An 18,573-nucleotide genomic window follows, 5' to 3' on the forward strand; every position below is an offset into this window, starting at 1 on the left:
TGGATCCCAGGTTTTTATCTTGATGGCTTCATTCTCCCCTACCAGCCTCATTCTAGAACACCTGCTAAAGCTGCTAGCACTAATTATACTTTTATTTAAATGCAAATACTTTGCTTGGGGACATAATAACTGTACATCTGATTTTGGAGCCTCTGAAAGAAAGCTGTTGAGATCATCGGTGCCAATGAGGAAGGGAGAGATGTGAGATGTAAGAACTACCTCTACTGAAGTAAGTGAAGTCAAATCACGTCAGTGAGCATTCCTAGGTGCTGTGAATGGAAACCAATTGCACCTTTTAAGGTCCAGAACAGCTGACACACTTTGGACCCATGTCATTTAAATACCAGTTGCCCAAACCAGAGGGCAGATCATCACTCTTGCAGGCACAGACCGAGGGTTAGGGTGAGCTCTGGATCGTACCTTACACGCAGCGTGGGTGCAGTCATTTGGTTTTGGCAGGCAACACAGCATCCTCCTCTGGAGGCAGCCAGCCCCTGTGCCAGGGAGCAATTCTGGGTGCCTTTGATTTACTAGCAGAGATGTAGCTAATGGGGAACAGAGATAGAAAACCAAGCTCCTTATTTAACAAGTAAAATAAAGAAATCTTTTACATCTGGAAATACTGCGGCGGATGATCAAATAATTAGTACTGCAAGTTTGTACTGCCTGCAGCTAGAAGAACTGCTCTCTGTGGAAGCAGGAATGTGGTTGAGCCCGAAAAAATGTGATAAGGGATCTGTACCTAGGATTTTTGGATGGTCTGCATATGCCAAAGGTAAGTTTCCACAGAGTTGAAGGAGCATTCAGGACTGGACTCCCATGGAAAAACTCCTTACTCTACCCAATTGAGGATGGCTTGGCAAGCAAGTGTCAGTGCCACATTTTTACTCCTTCTGAGGAGGTGTAGCAAAACTAAAGGTGTAGAAACAACCCTTTTTATTTTTTAATATCACAAGTTGACCCCAGAAATAGCAATAAGAAAAATTATTTTCACTTGCTTTTCTCAATCAAATAAAAAATCAATTTCAGTTTAATTTTTTCCCCAGTACTTGAGAGTTTACTTCAATTTCCACATAAAATGCTCACAATTGAAAATTGGAAATATTTTCCTCGGAGTTTTAATTTTTATACAGATCAGTCTGTTTTGCAAACTTGACTCAAACTTACAAATAGTTTTATTTTTACAAAATTTTCACTTTTGGTAAGTATGTAAGATGTTTACACATATTTTTATCCTAGCTGGAATCCTGATGAGCTTGCATATTGTAAGGGGAAAAAGTATGGGTATGGATTTCTATGCTGATGTTTCATCACATGTGTGGGCTGAGGCTGGCTGTAGCTATGAAATACTAATGTAGTATATACAGATCTTGCTGATCTAGTAGAAGTATTAAATAACAAATCTCCTGGCTCTTTTACAGAAGTTGATTCAAGCAATTCATAGGTTCCTAGGCTGCTGCAGAAGATCACAGCCTGATCACACGTGTACGATGACATAAACAGATGAATAATAGCAACTGCATTTTCAGTCCCACCCACATTTCATCTTATTTTTAAAATCACATTACACCTACACACAATGCTTGGCTAAGATTGACAAAAAAAGACTACAAGAAAATCAATATGTTGTTTTCTCTACGCATGTATTTCAGGAGGAAATAATATCTGGGAGTTTTTTCCCCTTTTTTCTTGTTTTTATTTTCAAGGAAATAAATCTGAGAAAACAAGCTATGAAAGTCATTAGTCGTCATGGGATTCAAATGGCTGAGTCCTTACACAAGTGCAGGTAAGATTGGACTAGAGTAGGAGATAGCTGACTTATTCCAAAATATTGCTGCCAGGCTTCCCCATTGGGCTGCTGTCAGCTCCAGCACATGCCATGACCTTACCTCTGCTGAGAGCTGGAAGAGTACTGGCCTTGACTTGAATGGAAGCAGGACCAAGCCCTACTCAGACGGTTTCATACACTGCATGTCAGATGTGCGTGCCAGCGTTATGCAATGGGGTGAAAAATGAAAACCTGTCAGGCACAGAACTGGTGTACTCAAGGACATACTGTTACTTGTTTTGCAGCTTTGCCACTCTATGCTCTGCTTTGCCACAGGGATTAACCACGTGCCATTGATAGCTGCCATGATAAAGTCAACCAAAACACTTCATTTTTTTAACTTCCAGAACATGATCTAAACTTTTGAGGGAAATGGCTCGCTTGGCCTCAAGTTTTTATTAGAAAAAAAGAAAAAATTAAACTGGGAAAACATTTACTTTTTCCAGACTTCTTTCCCCAATTTTCCCCTCCTTTGTCCCTCAGCTAACAAAGCAGCAGATTGAATTCACATCCCAATTCCTTTATTAATTATTTTTTCAACCAAGTGAGTAGGTATTGTAAGTTGCCAACCATTGCTTTCTGGAAATTCTTTGGTGTATTACTGCATAGCAGAGTGGTGTGACAAGGATAAAGAGATTAGAAGTAATTTCATATAACTCCTCCTGTCAAAATCTGCAGAGGGCTTTTACTGGTAACTCTGAATGTTGCTGAAATTCTTCATTAAAAACTTTCAATATATGAGCAGGAAATCTCTAAGCTCTAAGACACAAAGTAACCAAAACAGAGGGAGAGAAGGAATATGAAATTAAAGTCTGAATAGAGAGGAAATACAAAGGGAAAAAAAACCAACTCGCCTCACTCAAGTACTGCAGTAATAACGCATGTTATCTCCAGGGGGTTTGACATCAATTTAGCTTTGAAAGCCAGAAAACCACATGCTGATTTTCACCAGTTTCAAGTAAGTGGGCATAACCTGTGCAGACACAGGCTGTCCTTACTGGTCTTAGACTGCCCAGGTGGCTGTGACCTGCTTGAGGGTCACTACCACAAGCTGCCTTGGCTTGCACAAAACTCAGACTGTGTTTTCCCTGTTTGTTGTATCAGCACACTTCACATACAGCCTAGACAGGTGAAATCTGGCCAGTGGATGAAGAATGTTTCCTAGTATGGTGGTCAGGTATAGCCCCTAATATTGTCAGTGTGAGAAAGCAGAGGTGAAACACACAAAGAAGGAACTAAATATGATCTGGCCAACACACCTGGGCCAGCCTACAGACCTGATAAAAAAGCTTTGAAGACAGAAAGAGGGTGGTTTGCATTCGCTATGATTGCTCTATTAAATGAACAGAGGAATGGACACACATTAAATGATAATGTCAGTCCTGCATAATTTCAAAAGTTACTATTATAAAAGTTACTATACAAAAGTTATTAGCTACTGTTATAAAGCAATCATCAGATATTGCAGATCTTCCTCAGAGCCTGTGGCCTTTCAGAACAGAGAAAATGCAGATGAGCACAAGCACAGGAGCATGAAAAGGAATGTACTGCTACCACCATGGATGAAGAGTATAATTGCTTTGTCCCCTGTTCGAAGTGCATACTCTTCTATTTTTTTGGGAGGTCCTTTTCTCTCTTTGTCAATCATTCGCCCATTAGTTTCTACCTCAGGTTTGCTCAATGAAGGCTGTAGCACAATCTGCATGTTGCAGCCCACCCAGGACAGGAGTTTTCATCCTTATCTTCAGCCATTTGCTATGAATGAAGGAGATTGCTCGGTGTGCTTCATTTCTGACCCTGGATTCCAAGCTGGTTGACCAGGGGATGCCTTCCCTCTGCTGTGGCACCCAGTGTGCAACAAGTGTTTCTCAGTTGTCCATTTCTGCTTTAAAAAGAACCAAAGCTTTGCCAGTATGCACTGGCTAGGAAATGTAATGCATTCAGGCTTTGATCCTGCACCTTTCTTGAGTCACATTTGCTTTTGGGACAGGAGGGAAAGCAGCCCCATTGTACAGCTGTGCCTCAGCCCTAGGCTGCCTAAAGGCAAAGTGCAAAGGAGAAACACAGCCCTGTGTGGTGGGCAACCCTGAGTCCACAGTCCCACCATCTCAGTCTCTGACCAATTTCCTGTTCCTCACCTGAAAACAGCTTAACTTCAGGCAGCTATCACTTGTAACTGTCATCCACCAGGAAAAGGAGAGTAAAACACCTCAACAGCACAGGGTGAATTGCTACATTTGACTTCTGCCACTTTACAGGCCATTTTAATAAACAGATCTCTAGAAGAGGTGCCACTGTGGTGGCCAGAGCCATGCTGAATATATTCCCTAAGCAAGGAAATGTCTAACCCTAGTACACTCAGCATAGATAATATCCCAGTTCTCAGCACACTTCTCACTATATGTCTTCCTTCTTTACACCCCCTATCTTTTCTTACCATGCAGAGGACACCAAGCCCATTTATGTTTTCATCTGTTTTTTAGGTTGTAATGTTGTCAGTGAAAGAGGCTTGCCCTGCAAGGTTTTGTCACCTGTGCTGCTTGGCCAGGCTCATCAGATCTCCAGCTGACCAGCAGGGATGCATGTGGGACCACTGCATCCTCAAACCAGCCCCTAAGTCAGCGCAATTCAGACTGTGAGTGACTCCCAACCATGAGAAGCCACGGTTTGCTCCTCCCTCTTTTACCCCATGAATGTGCAGGGATGGGGATAAAGCACAGAAAGGGGCCATGGCACAGAAATGACAGCCCAGTATTTCCCCTTCCCAGCCCAATACCTAATCAGCCATTGGTGATGGGGATGCCTCTACTTGTGAGTTCTCCTCCTGGCCCCACAGATCCCTGACTACACAGTGGCAGGGAGTTGGCATCTCCCCACCCCAGCCAGCCAATTATTTCTGGTGTACTCCAACACAGCTCTACAGCCCAGGAGGGACAAAAGCATTGCAGGGCTTTCTCTGGGTACCCTCCAACCTGACAAGTGCCAGGTACCATTGCCCTCACTCCCATGTTTCACCAAGTGAAGGTGCCAGCCTGGGTCTGGGTGGATCTGGCAGATGTGTGCATGGGGGGTGAGTGGTGCAATGTGCTTCTCCCCTGGAGCACCTCATATTTGGAACGTGGGTGCTGCAAATTTGATCTCACGCTGCTCTGGACCCTCATGGCAGACAGTGGCCTCCTTTGCTTGACATGCAGTAGAGAGGGTGGCCTTGCTCCTGCAGAGGAGCTCAGACACCAATAGTGGCTGCTGTCTCCACCATTCTGTCAGAGACAACAGAGGTGACAGCACCTGATGCACTGCAGGAAAGGGGACCCCACCGCTAAGGCAAATAAAGAGGCTCTTGATTACAACTTTCTGCCTTTGGTCTGCACATGGATCTTGTGTATCACTGGCCAAGTCATTTAAACAAAGTTTTGTACCGATGGTGACCAGTGGCATGTTCCTTGTTTCCAGATGGGAACATTTTCTGGACTGATATTTGCTTGCAGGAGCAATGAACACTTAGAGCTGCAAGGGAACTGTATGGGAAATGCATTTTGAATATGTGGATCTTAAACAAGAACTAAGTTTTCTGGAAAGAAGAGTCATGAGGCAAGCAGTGTGACTGACTTATACTAGTAGCTGAAGTGCAAATAAAAAGAGGACAATCAGTTTTGCCTCGAGGCAAACATTGAATTTCTGAATTCTTTACCCCTTTTCTATCATTACATTTGGTGATATTTTCTAAATTAAATTCCAATCTAAGGCAAAAAAAAAAAAAGTGATTGCACAGTTTTGAAAACATGGAAATAACACATCAACTTATTTGTGTACATGTATTTGTGATCACCCAAAACAACCTCTTAGCTTGACATAAGCCTATAGCTAGAGCTTGTTTACCCTTAAGTACACTGTTCAGTGAAGATGACCTTGATCTAAGCAAGTTCACCTGTGCCTGGCCCTGGCATCCTAAACTGTATAATCAAAACTATGGCAAACTTCTTCATTTATATCCTGTGTCCCTATTTTTTAGTAAATAAATATCAAATGGTTGTTATGCAGATTATCTCATTACTGTTTGTAAGTATTTAAATGTTATAGTAATGAGCACTACTAAAAAGCCAAAGAGAAATAAATCTCTCTTCAGAGCAAAGGAATTCAAGAGCATGAACCATTTACATCCTGAATGGCAGGAAAAAAAACTTAAATATTTAAAGTTCATTGTCCACCCTCATTTTTATGGATGGCATATGGCAAGGCTCCTTCAAAAAACCTCATCAGCAGTGAATGTGTCAAAAAGCCACATTCATATTATAATAATATATATAACAGAAGGCAAACTAGGATTGTGCAGACTATAAATCTGGCACTTCATGTTTTTATGAGTAGGATATATCTGTGCATGGTTTCCTAAGCTTCCCTGTATTTTTTTTTTTTTTAAATGCAAATTGAAACCCAACCCCAAATTCCATCATGAGGCATCCTACTGATGTATGTGTCACCAGAGGGGTAGCACATGATATTTACTGCTTGGACTTCTGTTTCACAAAGGAACAGTAAGTGACAAAGGCAGGGCAGCAGCAGAGAAAGAGGGAAGAGGCACGAGTGGGGGACTCCTTACAGCTTCTTGAGGGAAAGTTGGAGTGGTGAATACCCTTGAATTCACATCCTGAAGTGCTCTGGCTTGGGCTGCATCCAGTCTCCTTGGATGACTTGCCCTTTCTTCTGCTCCTGCCCTTGTCTAACAGCAGTACCTCAAACTCCCACATTTAATTCCTCCTGTCATTGTCTCTAGCCCTGAGAACTCCTGCCTGGCTGGCTCTGAGTGCAGCCCCCCATGTCAGACCTTGCTCCCAAATGTGCTGTCTACCTCTTCTCAGTAATTTCTGAGTTATCAAGTCTCCTTTTCCATCAGCCTTCTGACTCTACATCAGCTTTTCAAGGCAGACATTGGTCTTGTCTCTCCTGCCTCTTTGTCTCTCTTCTCCCTCTTCCATTCCCACTAGGTTCAACCTGTTCTTCTGGAGCCCCATGGCCCAGTACCTGTTTCTTTGCTTTCTTTATCTTTAGATGCCCTATAGACTGCTCTTGAACACAGGGTAGAGAGCCCAGCAGGCTCATGCTAGAACTTTGACTCAAGTTTTCTTAGAACATAGGCAGTGTCAACAGTGGGTTTGGGGACTTGGAAGCTAAAAGTTGTTGAAGTTCCCAGTAAACACATGGAAACTCAGTTTTCAAAGGTTCACATCCTGCTTTGACCCCTTCACAAGAACTACTTCCCTGCTTGAGGTCAAGTACTTAGGAAACCTTAGGAAGAAGTTGCAAAAGTTTGAAAAAAAGCAAATTCTCTAGCTTTGATTTTCAGAAATTGCCAGATACTTTTAGGCTAAGTGACTCTTGGGCCTTTATACAGGTAAATGCAGAACAATTCACAGGCCTCAGGCATCTTGCCTTGCAATGCAAAGCTTTGCAAAGTTATGAGCAAATAAAAATGGTCTCCTAATAGAAAATGCAGGACATCCTTATCCACCAGAGTTGATCTGTCTTCTTCCTTTTACATCTGCTTGCACAATGGAAACTTTTGGATGCTAAATGTCATGCACTTGGAGCAGTTAAAGTCCCAGGTCTCTGTAGGTTATATTGTCTGGACACTTTTTTCCGGAGTAGACTACAACAGTTATATCTATTTATCAACACTAAAGCTACAGGCACTTTACCAGTCCATTTCAAACAGCTTTTCTAAAACCAGTGATCTGAAGCAGAAACCTGGGACTTGTCCCACCAGCATCCTGGGGACTCCCAGCTCTCCCCTGTCCCTGGAGTTTCACAGCAGGTGCTGCTCACTGCTCTGTCAGCAGGACCTCGCTCTCGCTTCATGGGGACACAGCTGGATCATGAAATGCTGGCAGTGTCCCCTTCCCATCCCTTGACAGGCTGTGCCACTGCAGTGCTTTGTGGAGTCCCCTTCACCCCAGGGTTGTGGGACTGAAGGAAGGGGAGCTGAGGCAAGGAGCCCAGGGGCTGCCAGAGGTTCGGGTTAGGTGTCTAGCTGTGACTGGCACCTTCCCTCATCCTTCCCCAGGACTTGCACAGCACAACGACCCAACCCTATAAAAATGGAGGCATAAGCCAAACACAGAAAAATCCCTGAGATTTGCTGAAGTTCCCCACAGACTGGCCATAGCAGACCTCACAACCCAATGGGACGTTCAGCTATACCAGTAACCACAAAACAGATATCCACAAAAACCACTGGACTGTACCATTGTTAACTCATGAATGTTATTTTCTATGGCAAGACAGGGACATGAACTGTCCTAAGTTTTATACTGGTGCTTTTCCTGCAAAACCAGTCATTCGTATACTTTTTGCTTATTGCCTGGCTTATTCTACACCCTGTTGCACATATGCGTACAATGGTACTTGTGAACTCAAAAGAATCTTTATTTAATAGTGATTGACATTTGCAGGAGCTTTAAGAATGCAATGATTTTGGCATCGGTTACTTTCCAGGTAAGGATTAACAAACCAATGTGTCAACTACCACCTGATGTTCTTTGTTTGGAAAAGGCCACGTTTCAAAATGGCAGCAGCTTTCAGATTCTTTTTCAGAAAGATTGTGCTTTGGTTTGGAAATAGGGAAGCACAACAAGGATTGCAACACAAAACAGATAAGATTAGATGAAGAGGAAATGTGATATAAGTGGTTTGGAGCTACAGAAGGATGAACAGAATTATGTTCATCTCACACTGTTCATGTTACAGTGCTTGATTTAGTAAACACAAAAGCAGTGTCCCCTCATCAGAACTCAGGCAGAAGCTAAGCCCTTTCTGTGTCTTGGTATTGTGGCTGAAACCCACATTCAAACAATGTAGAAAAATAGTGAAAAGGAAAGTCTGATTCATCCACCTTGCCTGTCATTCAAAGCTCCCGATGTTGGCCAGAAGGGGGTTAATCCCTTTTGCTTCTCCATGGTTCCAACATCTCTACATCCAGCTGTCTAGTGTTTGCAAGGATGAAGAGCGGGTGGTCTATGGAGCACCAGGGCACACACAAGCCAGTTCAGAGCACATATCCTGTGCCAGGATCCCTGGCCACAATGCCAGACTCACTGACTGACACAGACAGAGCATGCAGAGAGATGAAGACCCAGAAACTGGCACCAGTGCCAGAAGGCATAGGTGAACCTCTGAAGATGGGGAAGCAATGAGCCAGCTTTAAACACAGAACTCCAAAAGAAACTTGTGCAGCAGCAACAACAACTAGCAAGTTTATCTAATCCTCTTTGCACCAGCCTCTGCTCTGCAAAGGGTTTGTTCAACCCATTGGTGGGTATTCCTAGGGTACAGGGGACAGATAACCTTGTATCCACCCTGTGGTAATACAATTATGGCTCCCAACTGCAGCAGGATCCTTTGAGATTGCTTTGGAGTACAACAAAACAAAGAACTTACAGTTGCCTATGTATTAAAAACATGAAGGCATGTCCAAAGATACTATAAACTTATACCCCAGTTTACAAACCCCCTGTTCAGTCCATGTCTTGTGTAGTGGCAGCATGCACTGAGAGTTGAGGTCTTTAACTGATTTTCACTATTACCGGTATACAGCTTTGCTGAGAACTTAACCTTCTAGGCTTATAGATACATGGCATTTTCTATAAAATTAAGTTTCTTACACTGCCCATGGGTAAATAGACCTCACTGTCAGCAATTTTGCTTAAATTTCCTTTTGATAACCTGCATTTTTTACACAACTTATTTATTTAGGAAAAAACTCTGCTGTATCTGTTGGAAAATACAGAGGCAGAGATGCTTCATGCTTCACCTTTTTTATATATGTACTGTATTCTTTAACAGCTCATCTCTTGTGGCACTCCTCAAGAGTATTTCTGGTATACAGGAGGAGAGAAAAAAATTACACAGTGGGTAAAATGATCCCATAAGATCATCTCCCTGAAACAGAGATAAAAATGGTAACTGACAGTGCTTTAAAAATTGAAAATCCAGCACTGATTTGATACCTCTAGTGCACATGCTGTTTATATATATGTACAAATATATACATATAAATAATATATTTTCCTTTAAAAACAATCAAAAAACAACCCAAAACCTCAGTGGTCTACAGATGGAAATGCTAGGATTTGACTAGGATTCAGTCTCCTTGGTAAAGGTCAATGGGATGGACACCACAAGCTGCTCTGAGCAGCCCCACAGCCCAGGGACTAGCAGGATTCACTGGCAACACCTGTCAAATCCCTGATGTTTTTTAAAGGTGCCTCTCTTCCCAGTGGCACACCACCACAAACCCATCTTTGGGAGATGACAGGAATCAAAAAGCCACTGTTGAAACTCCAGATAATATTCCAGATAGAGGAGGGGCGAAAAGCCCTGAAACTCATCTTTAAGCAAAATGCTTGCCCTGGGTATTTCTCATTCTGATGCAAAAGCCAACAGACAAGACCACCAGTGCCTTTGGTTTAGCAATACTTGCTATATTTACTCAGGGCTTCTGGCAGTTCATTCCACATTCCTCAGAGCTGTAGGTTTTATCCAGTGCCCTGTATATCAACGAGACAGTGTACCTGATAAACTTTCCCTGAGGCAGGTGGCCATGGGAATGGCCAGGAATTTGTGCAGGGATTTGCACAGGAATTTTCTTACTTAGACTCATAAGGTTAGCAAACAGCAAAAACTAAAATTGTTTGCCAGTCTGTCTTGCTGCTTACTAAAATTGTAAGCTTGCAGACAACCAGAGCTTTCCAAGGGAAATAAAGAGTGACTATGGGAAGACATCTTCTCACCACCTCCAGTGAGGACCTGCAAACACCTGTGGTGAAATACAGGTCAGAGAACAGACCTTAAAATATCAGGGAGGGTTCCCGGTTGGCAAGGCAGAGAGAAGCAGAGCAGCACAGACACAGCTGTTCAGGAGTTATTGCCTGTCTCAGAACCTGTTCCCACTGATCACACACCATGGGAGGCAGGGCACTGTGCTGACATCCCAGATACCTCTTGCCACCCCTGTGGTGCTTAGGAAGATTTATTCTGCACGCATACAGTCTGACCTGTGACTCACATTGGTAAGTTGAGACTTGGGACTTCAGTATGTGGAAGAAGCATGTAAAAGCCTTTTTTTTTAATTGTTGCTCAATACAATTATCCTCTATGAAAATCACATTTTTTCCTTCTGTGCAGGACAACTGTGGCCTGTTTGAGCCCTGCCCAGGTTGAAGCTTGCTTCTGGGCCCTGGGGTTGTGCAACGCCGCTGGGTACATCTGCAGCCACCCTTGGCCTGGTGCTCAGGGTGAGCAGACAACATTGTCAGTAGCATCTACTCATCCTATTTACTTCGTAAACACTGACTAAGACACCACAAATGGCAGCAACAGCAAGCACATTCAGATCTCCTTGACCCAGACAGAGGCACCTCCACGTTCATCGAAAGTGTGTACTCAGTAAGTCAGATAAGTTGTGTCTTTTCTTGCCTGCTTCATGAGGCCAAGAAGCCAAAGACAGAATCCATCTTCAAGAGCCAGACTATAATGCAGTCCCAAAAGTTTGAATACACTCACCAATTAAGTTTAGGTCTGCTTGCAGCCTTACCTGTGACTATGTTCTTGTCAGCTTCAGGTACCACCATATTAGTGCTACCTTTAATGAAAACACTAATGACAGCAAAATGCTTCCTTTGAGAACTAACATTCACATTAGGATGTGGATAGTAGTGTGTGAACCCTGGTGAAATTTCAGCATACAGTCAACAGAAATTTTACTACCAGAAACATGGCCTTAAGTCATGGTAATAATGTTAATATTTAATTGAGGTGAGTTGAACGTGCTCTTTTGTTGCAAAAACATCTAGAGGACATGTCCCTGCGTGCATGATCGTGTTTGACTCTATCTTCCCTCCTTGCCTTTCATGCTTTTTTCCCTGCTCTGGCTCTTCCTCCCTCCTCAGCCATAAGAGCTCCCACAGTTGCACCCTGTGTGCTGCTCACACCTCATATCCTCTGTTTGTCCCCCCCAGCACAACTTCCAGATTTAAAGACCTGTTAGCCACAGTCTCTTCATAATTCTACCCTTACAGGTCCTGAAATCTTGAGCACAGCTTTCAAACCCTAATGAAGCACCTTTGCCTCAGCTTTTCTGATCCCAATTGGGACTCAGACTCAGTGAGCTGAACTTTTCCTGCCCTGTCTCCTTCCTGCTCCTCCTGCTCCTCTTTTCAAGGATTGGTCATTTCTCATTTTCTCCCTTCCCTTCTCTTCCCAGCCGTTTAAATGCCTCCCCTTCACCCAAGTCCATCACCTTCCTCCTTGGGTTTTGATTCCCCATTTTTCTCTTCTTCTTGTTGCTGATTTATGCTGATGACCCATATCACCCTCTTTGTCATGCTATGTCCATTTAACCAATTCTGTTCCTCTTCTGCCCGATCCTTTTCCTCATTAAAAAAGACTGTTTAGTTGGCATGCAGTGCCCAGAAGCTATCTACTGCTGAGTTTTTCCTGTGCTAAGCTACGAGTGGTCCCCTTCAGCACCATCCATTAGCCTCCTCCATTATGTCCACCATTCAGCCTTTTTGCAATTTCCATTCTGTCAGCCCTTGTGACTTCTCTTTTGCTTTTAGCCCTTACCTCTATATCAAGTTAAATTGCAAAATTCTCCCTACATTTAAATTTTCTTAGATTTTCTTCCCCATAATATCCAACCCAACCAACAGCCCTCGGTTTTTTCTCTTCTGCTAGAAAGGTTGAAAGACTATCTGCTGAAAGCTCAGCCATCACTTCAAGCTATATGTGGATAAAGCAGAGCCGCTAATACTGACCCCCTCTCAAGCAATACCCAAAGTCTCTTCTCTCCTTTCCACAGAGTGACCATTACTGCTCTGTTTGCAGGCAGGGCACAATTTTTATTTGGGCAGCCTTTCTTTCAAGGTATCGCTAAGACCTGTTGATGCTTTCTGCATGCATGTCAAAGACATTGGCTGTTCTATCTGCCCTCAAAACTTAAATACTTCCTTGGAGTCTCACCCTCACATTAGCTCATTAATGGCGACATTCCTTTTTGCTCTTTCATAATTTGATCCGTGGTTGATCTACAATCTTGATCCACTGTTTTATCTTCCAAATATTACTTCAAGAGTCATTTTCATAGCTTTGAATGTGCCTGTTGATCCTCTTTCCATCTTCTAACAAAAAAAAAAAATAAAAAGTGTCCTTACACACAATACTTGCCTAGGCAGGCAGAGCTGAATAGCACAACCAGGCATCTTTTGCAGCTTATGAACACTAATTTTATGCTTCTCATCAGATGCCCTTCTGTTTTCCTTCATAATTCCTCACTGGGACTGCCTCCCTGGTCACAGCTGCAGAGGAACTTTGCTCACCTCTCCTAAATTCCTTCTAAAATCTCTCCCTTGCTGCTGAGATAGTCCAAGAGCAGCCAGTCTGCTGGCATGCTGTTCTCACTCTGTACCCAGCTGACCCCTCAACATTTCCTTGTGCTACACCTGCATCCATCCCATCTCTTGCCTCTCACCAGCTCTTTGGTGCATAAACCCCACATGGCAGTGACAGCCCTTCCGCTCCACCTGTATGAGCAGGTCCACACAGCAGAAACACCCAGGTCAGGAATCCCAGGTCTGTGACACAGCAATCATAAATGACATCTTGAATGTTACTGGGAACTCAGCTTGCTGAAACTCAGCCTACACTTGTGGTGGAGCAAAGTTTCTTTGGTAAAAGACAAAAAGGCAGAAGCAGTATCTCAGTTTATTTTTAAGGCACAGCTCCAGCCCATCCATTGTACTCAAAAGGCCAAAACATGAATGCAAACTCTGAGTTACATCACTTGGGCTGTTGCTTTTCCAGAGTAAACCTTCCAACGGCTCTCACATTGGCAAATAGGATAGAAAGCCTCGCAGTTGTTAGTGGCTGGTTAAGCTGTTCCCCCTTTGGAAATACATGAAAGTTACTGTTACTGCATTATTATTGGTTGAAGATCTTCATGCCTTTGTAGCTTCTTTCCATCTCATGGCAAATAAGCTCATCTGTGCTGACTCAATCTCAGCTTTATGACCTACCTAAGCAAAAGATAACATCCAGACTCTAAGTAAAACACACTTTAAAAATATCAGAAACCTCTTTCATCTATTCAAATAAAATCTTACTTGGGGTCAGGGCAAATGAAAGCCTGGAAAGGACAAAAATGCCCTCAAGTATCAGGTAGTCAGCTCTGCAGTTACTAAAAAGTTGCTTTTCTCTGTTGAGTTTAATGTGTCACCAAAGCCCTACCAGCCATAGCTATACAAAGCCTGCATTGTGTCAGTAAGGCTACTGAGATCTTCCTGATCTTGGCAAGAGCTAGGTGTACCCAGAAGCATTTTATTGAAAAAAAATTACTACAGCAGAAAGAAATATTATTTTAGGCCTCATACTGGAAAGATAAAGGTCAGAGTCCTTCACTCTGCTAAAGGAGCAGACAAAAATATCCTGTTCACGGGATCCATTTTACAAACTTGGAAATTGCACCTAAAAATCCCCTTATGAAACAAATTTCAAAGTGACTACTTTGTATATAAGGAAGGATTTGTTGGTTTAAGTCATCAGTAATTTGGAGATTTCAGCTTCATGACAAAAGAGGCAACTACATACAGCCACATACAGGCACGGCGATGGTCTCTTTACAGTGGATCTGTTAGATCTGCTTCCTTGCTACGAAGCAAACCTGATCTTTATGTTCACCTTTATGTTCATCACTGATTTCTTTTTTTTTAACAGGACCGGGATCTGGCCATGTTTCTTCACAAAGAGCACATACTTGCCCCTACTAAATTTCTCAGTAAATCACAGCAATATTGGTTCAGGAATGAAAAAGCCAAGATTACCTGTTTGTTTCACCCATAAATGTGGTGTCACCTCTGCTGGAGTTTGTCACCCTAGCAGCGCTGTGGGCTCCTATGGTAACCCAACAGGTACTCTCACACCATTCCAGGGTAACTCTGGTCTTCTCTAGCTCTCAGATGCTCTCACAGCTTTCACAGTAGAGGGTGTAGCATTTCACAGAGTCGTAGGAAAGTGTGGGGCTCTGCCATGTGGAGGAGGCCAAGACTCCAAAATCTGGGGAGCTGCAAAAGCAAATCCCAGTACCAGGGATAGCTTTGCTGAAGCCAGCCAGGTGAGGGCCATGCAAGATCAAGGCTTCTCACCAAACTAACATAGAAACAGTATTCCCTGAAGGCTCTACCATCTCCACTGCCTATATTAAATATTTTTATTACAATATTTTCAACTTTAAAAATATCTGTTGTATTGAAGGCAGCACATTCTTTTATTTTCTAAAACTTCAAAGAAAGATTTTGCATCCTCAGCTGCAGCAGGGACACTCAGAAATTATTAGAAACCCTATTTACATGCCAGTCCAAAAACTCCAAATATTTTCCTAACAATATTTAGGGCCCGGAGCGTGTGTCTCAGAAGGGGCCAGACCCCAAAAGCAGAAGAAGGTGCTGGGCTCTCACCAGGCTGCGAGGTGAGCTGGGAACAGCTGCCCTCAGCTCTCGGCAGGATGCACAGCTTTGAAACAAGCCAGGAGGACAACATCTCACAGGACGGGAATATGCAGGGGAGTGGCGGGAGAGAGAACGAATGTGCAAAAGGAGTGTTTGTCTCTTCGTTTATCTCGCAGACAGCAGTCTGTTAGCTTTAGCTTCGAGCCTGCCGGACACCAAGCAGCGGCCCATTCCTGGCGTTATCTCCACCTCCTCTCTGAGAGTGCATGCTGCCTTCCAGTTTTCCAGCTGCATACCAGGCTCCGCTTAACACCGCGGGCGACCTCTGGCCCCAGGGCCTGGCAGCTGCGCGGCGGCGGCGCGGGCGCGCAGCGCACCCCGCGCCCGTGCGCTGGCAGCCCGCCTGGGCCGGCCGCGCCGCCGCCGCCTTGCGAAACACGCGCGGCTCCCCTCTCGCATCAGGTGAGCTCGGCCGGACTGGTAGAGAATAATTGCAGGCTTGTCCAAATTATCATTTGCACAGTCAGAGAGACACATCGGGGCACCGATTCTCAGCTTGCGTTAGCCTCAGGCGGCTCATTTCAGCCCCATCTAACGCTCCTGTCTTCTGCCAGGTCAGCCCAGTTGAGCCGATAAATTTTAGTAGGCATTTTGCGACCTGTAAGGTCCCAGCCCATCTTTAACCATTATAATAGATTTGCTTTAGCTCAAAGTTTTATTTCAAGCTCCTGAGAAGAAATGAGCTGTGCAGCCTTATCTCTAACAAACTTTGAAAATCTGCTGCTTCTTTTAACATGAACCCCAGTATTTCTCATCTAATCACGCATATCTCAGCGTGAAGAAGATGCCTGACCTGATGGATATATGTATTCTAAATGGTCTTCAGAAACTTCACAGATAAGATCCCATTCTTATGCTAATGTCTAAAACAGATTGGCAGACAGCAGACTCAGAGCCCTCTTGTCACCTCCCTGTCACTTGTGCCACGGCTCTGTGGTCTGTACAAACTACAGCATTTTAAGTGTTCAAAAAGAAAAAACAGCCACGAAACGAAACACTACTTCCGAAATTGACTCCAAAGACATAAGGCAAGTTACGCTGTGTTTTTTCTTTGACATGGAGAAACAACATATTTTAAATTAAAACTCTCAGATCTGCAAATCACTTCTCAGTCTGTCCTTTTTTAGTACCTGCCTCTGCTTCATATCTGTCATCTTTCTTCAGAATCACCAGAAATCTGTCAGTTGGAAAGAGCCACCAAAACTCCACCGAAAACCTCTGCAGTTCTCTCAATTTACCTCTCCTCCCCAAAAATATTTTAAAATGTATTTTCTGAGTGAACTCCTGGTCGCTTACATTGTCAACCCAATCACAGAAGAGTAAGTACAACCCAATCCACAGCTAAGGACGGAGGAAGTGCAGAGCAAACCGAAAAGCGAAGGTACATACCTGGAGCCCACCTCAGCGCCCAGCACCATTCGCAGCAACGGCAACGTTTTGGGGTAGCGACCTTAACGCATTGTCCTTCCTACCGCTCTGCTAAGGGAGAGTTGAGCAACTCCTTGCACTGCTGCTTGGAGCAACAGCTCTCCAATCTTAACCCCCTCTCTTGGCTCTTCGCTTCTTTGCTCGTGGTTTTTTTTTTTTTTTTTTCTTTCTTTTTTTTAAACAGAGTTTTTGAGCACTAAAACTTGCAATTAGTACCAGCTAAGCCAAAGCCCCTGCTCGCCCCTGCCCTAAGCCGCACATTCCAGGGCGCTGAGCGGGGCGCTGAGCTCTTTGCCGGCACCGCGCAGCTCCTGCACCCCAGACGCGGCTTTCTGCCTGCAAACTCGATAAGGCTGCAGGAGCTCAGCAACACGCACTGAAACTCGGACAGGAGAAAAATTGGTCTCTAATCTCCAGCCTGGGTGGTTTTTATTATCCTCCTCCCCCCTCCTCTCTTTCTCTCCACACTCACAGTAGCAAGGTTGTCTCCGGACTACTCCCTGCCTTAAACTCACCAAACCAGATTTTTACTCCCAACACCTTCCCGTAAATCTGAACTGAAATTTTACCCTGCTTGCCGAGTTCTGGCTGGCTGAGGGCCAGCCAGCATTCCTGTTGTTTTAAGAGGGCAGATTAAAAAAAAACAAACCAAACAAACAAAAACCCCAAAAAACCACCAACAGCAATCCCCCAACAAACAAAAAAAAACCCAACCCAAACTCCAAAAACAAAACCAGAAACAAAACCAAACCAAACCAACAGTAACAACAAACAAACAAAAAACAAACAAAAAACCCCCTAAAAACCCCAAACCTAAAAAAAAAACCAAAACCAAAAAAAAAAAAAAAAAAAAAAAAAAAAAAAAAAAAAACAAAACCTGGAGAGATGCAAGGGCTGGAAGGAAGCAAACTTTTAGAGCAGCTTTACTAAAAATACTGTGGGAAGGAGTGATTCGCATTTATCTCTAAAGGACTACAACGGTGAATTTTTTTTTTTGGCAGTGTCAGTCATGAGAAAATACCTTTCTCATAAAATAGCCATCCGCCTCTTTCAGGTGGATGGGTATTTGAAAAGAAAATAAACCTCTGGTACTCACCTGAAGGACGGGAGCAGGCATCAGCATCGCAGGGAGAGGAGCCTGCACCTTTGCCTGATCGAGTTACCCCAAGGCAGCGGTCACACTGGTTTAAGAACTGCCACATTTTACACTTTTCTGACCTAAAGTTACATGTGGTTTCTAGAAAGGAACAAAAGAGAAATCAGTTTATATAGACAAAAAAACAACAACCAAGCCTTCTTTTAAACTCCGTGTGATCCCTCTGACCGTTGTCTGGAATGCTTAAAGAAACAATGAAGCGAGACTGTAAACTTTCTTACCCCCCTTTTACGTTACCTGTCTGTGCCTGGCTATGGGCTTTGATGTATTGAAACAAAGTACAAGGCCTGTTTATAGTAAATGAAACCAACCAACAGAGAGATCTAACTCAGACTTGTGACTAAACAAACTGGAACAGGAAGCACACACCAGCAGATTTTTTTTTTTAAGTAGTAATTCCTGCTAGCATTGTCATGAAACAGAAAAAAAAAAAAAAAGTTTTGCTTCTCTCTTCAATCACTTTTGTTCAAATGCAGGAGTTTTTTTTTTTTGGTTTTATTTTGTTGATTTTTTTTTTTCTGGAGAGCAAAAACCCAACCAACCAAACAAAATCCCAAAACAAACAAGCAATATTCCATCATGTACATGCAAATATTTAACAGAGC

The 18,573-nt window shown here is 43.5% G+C and overlaps 1 protein-coding gene across 4 annotated transcripts in view; it reads right to left on the reverse strand.

The window, feature by feature from the left end:
• The window catches only part of RBM47 (RNA binding motif protein 47), a 78,011-nt gene extending 59,675 nt beyond the window's left edge, over window positions 1-18,336 (reverse strand). The window contains exons 1-2 of one of the 4 annotated variants that reach the window (XM_068188931.1): window positions 18,206-18,336; window positions 17,909-18,049 (exon numbers count right to left, since the gene is read on the reverse strand). Coding sequence is in view for 2 of the 4 variants with exons in the window: in XM_068188929.1 (XP_068045030.1) it covers window positions 16,774-16,802 (29 nt within the window). In the remaining 2 variants the exon portion in view is untranslated. Of the gene's footprint in view, window positions 1-16,773; window positions 16,929-17,908; window positions 18,154-18,205 lie in introns of those variants that run through there. The other 3 variants (XM_068188933.1, XM_068188929.1, XM_068188930.1) reach the window with 3 other exon arrangements.
• Window positions 18,337-18,573: the final 237 nt, after the last annotated feature.

This window comes from Anomalospiza imberbis, chromosome 4 (assembly GCF_031753505.1).
Source record: "Anomalospiza imberbis isolate Cuckoo-Finch-1a 21T00152 chromosome 4, ASM3175350v1, whole genome shotgun sequence".
Classification (NCBI taxonomy): domain Eukaryota; kingdom Metazoa; phylum Chordata; class Aves; order Passeriformes; family Viduidae; genus Anomalospiza; species Anomalospiza imberbis.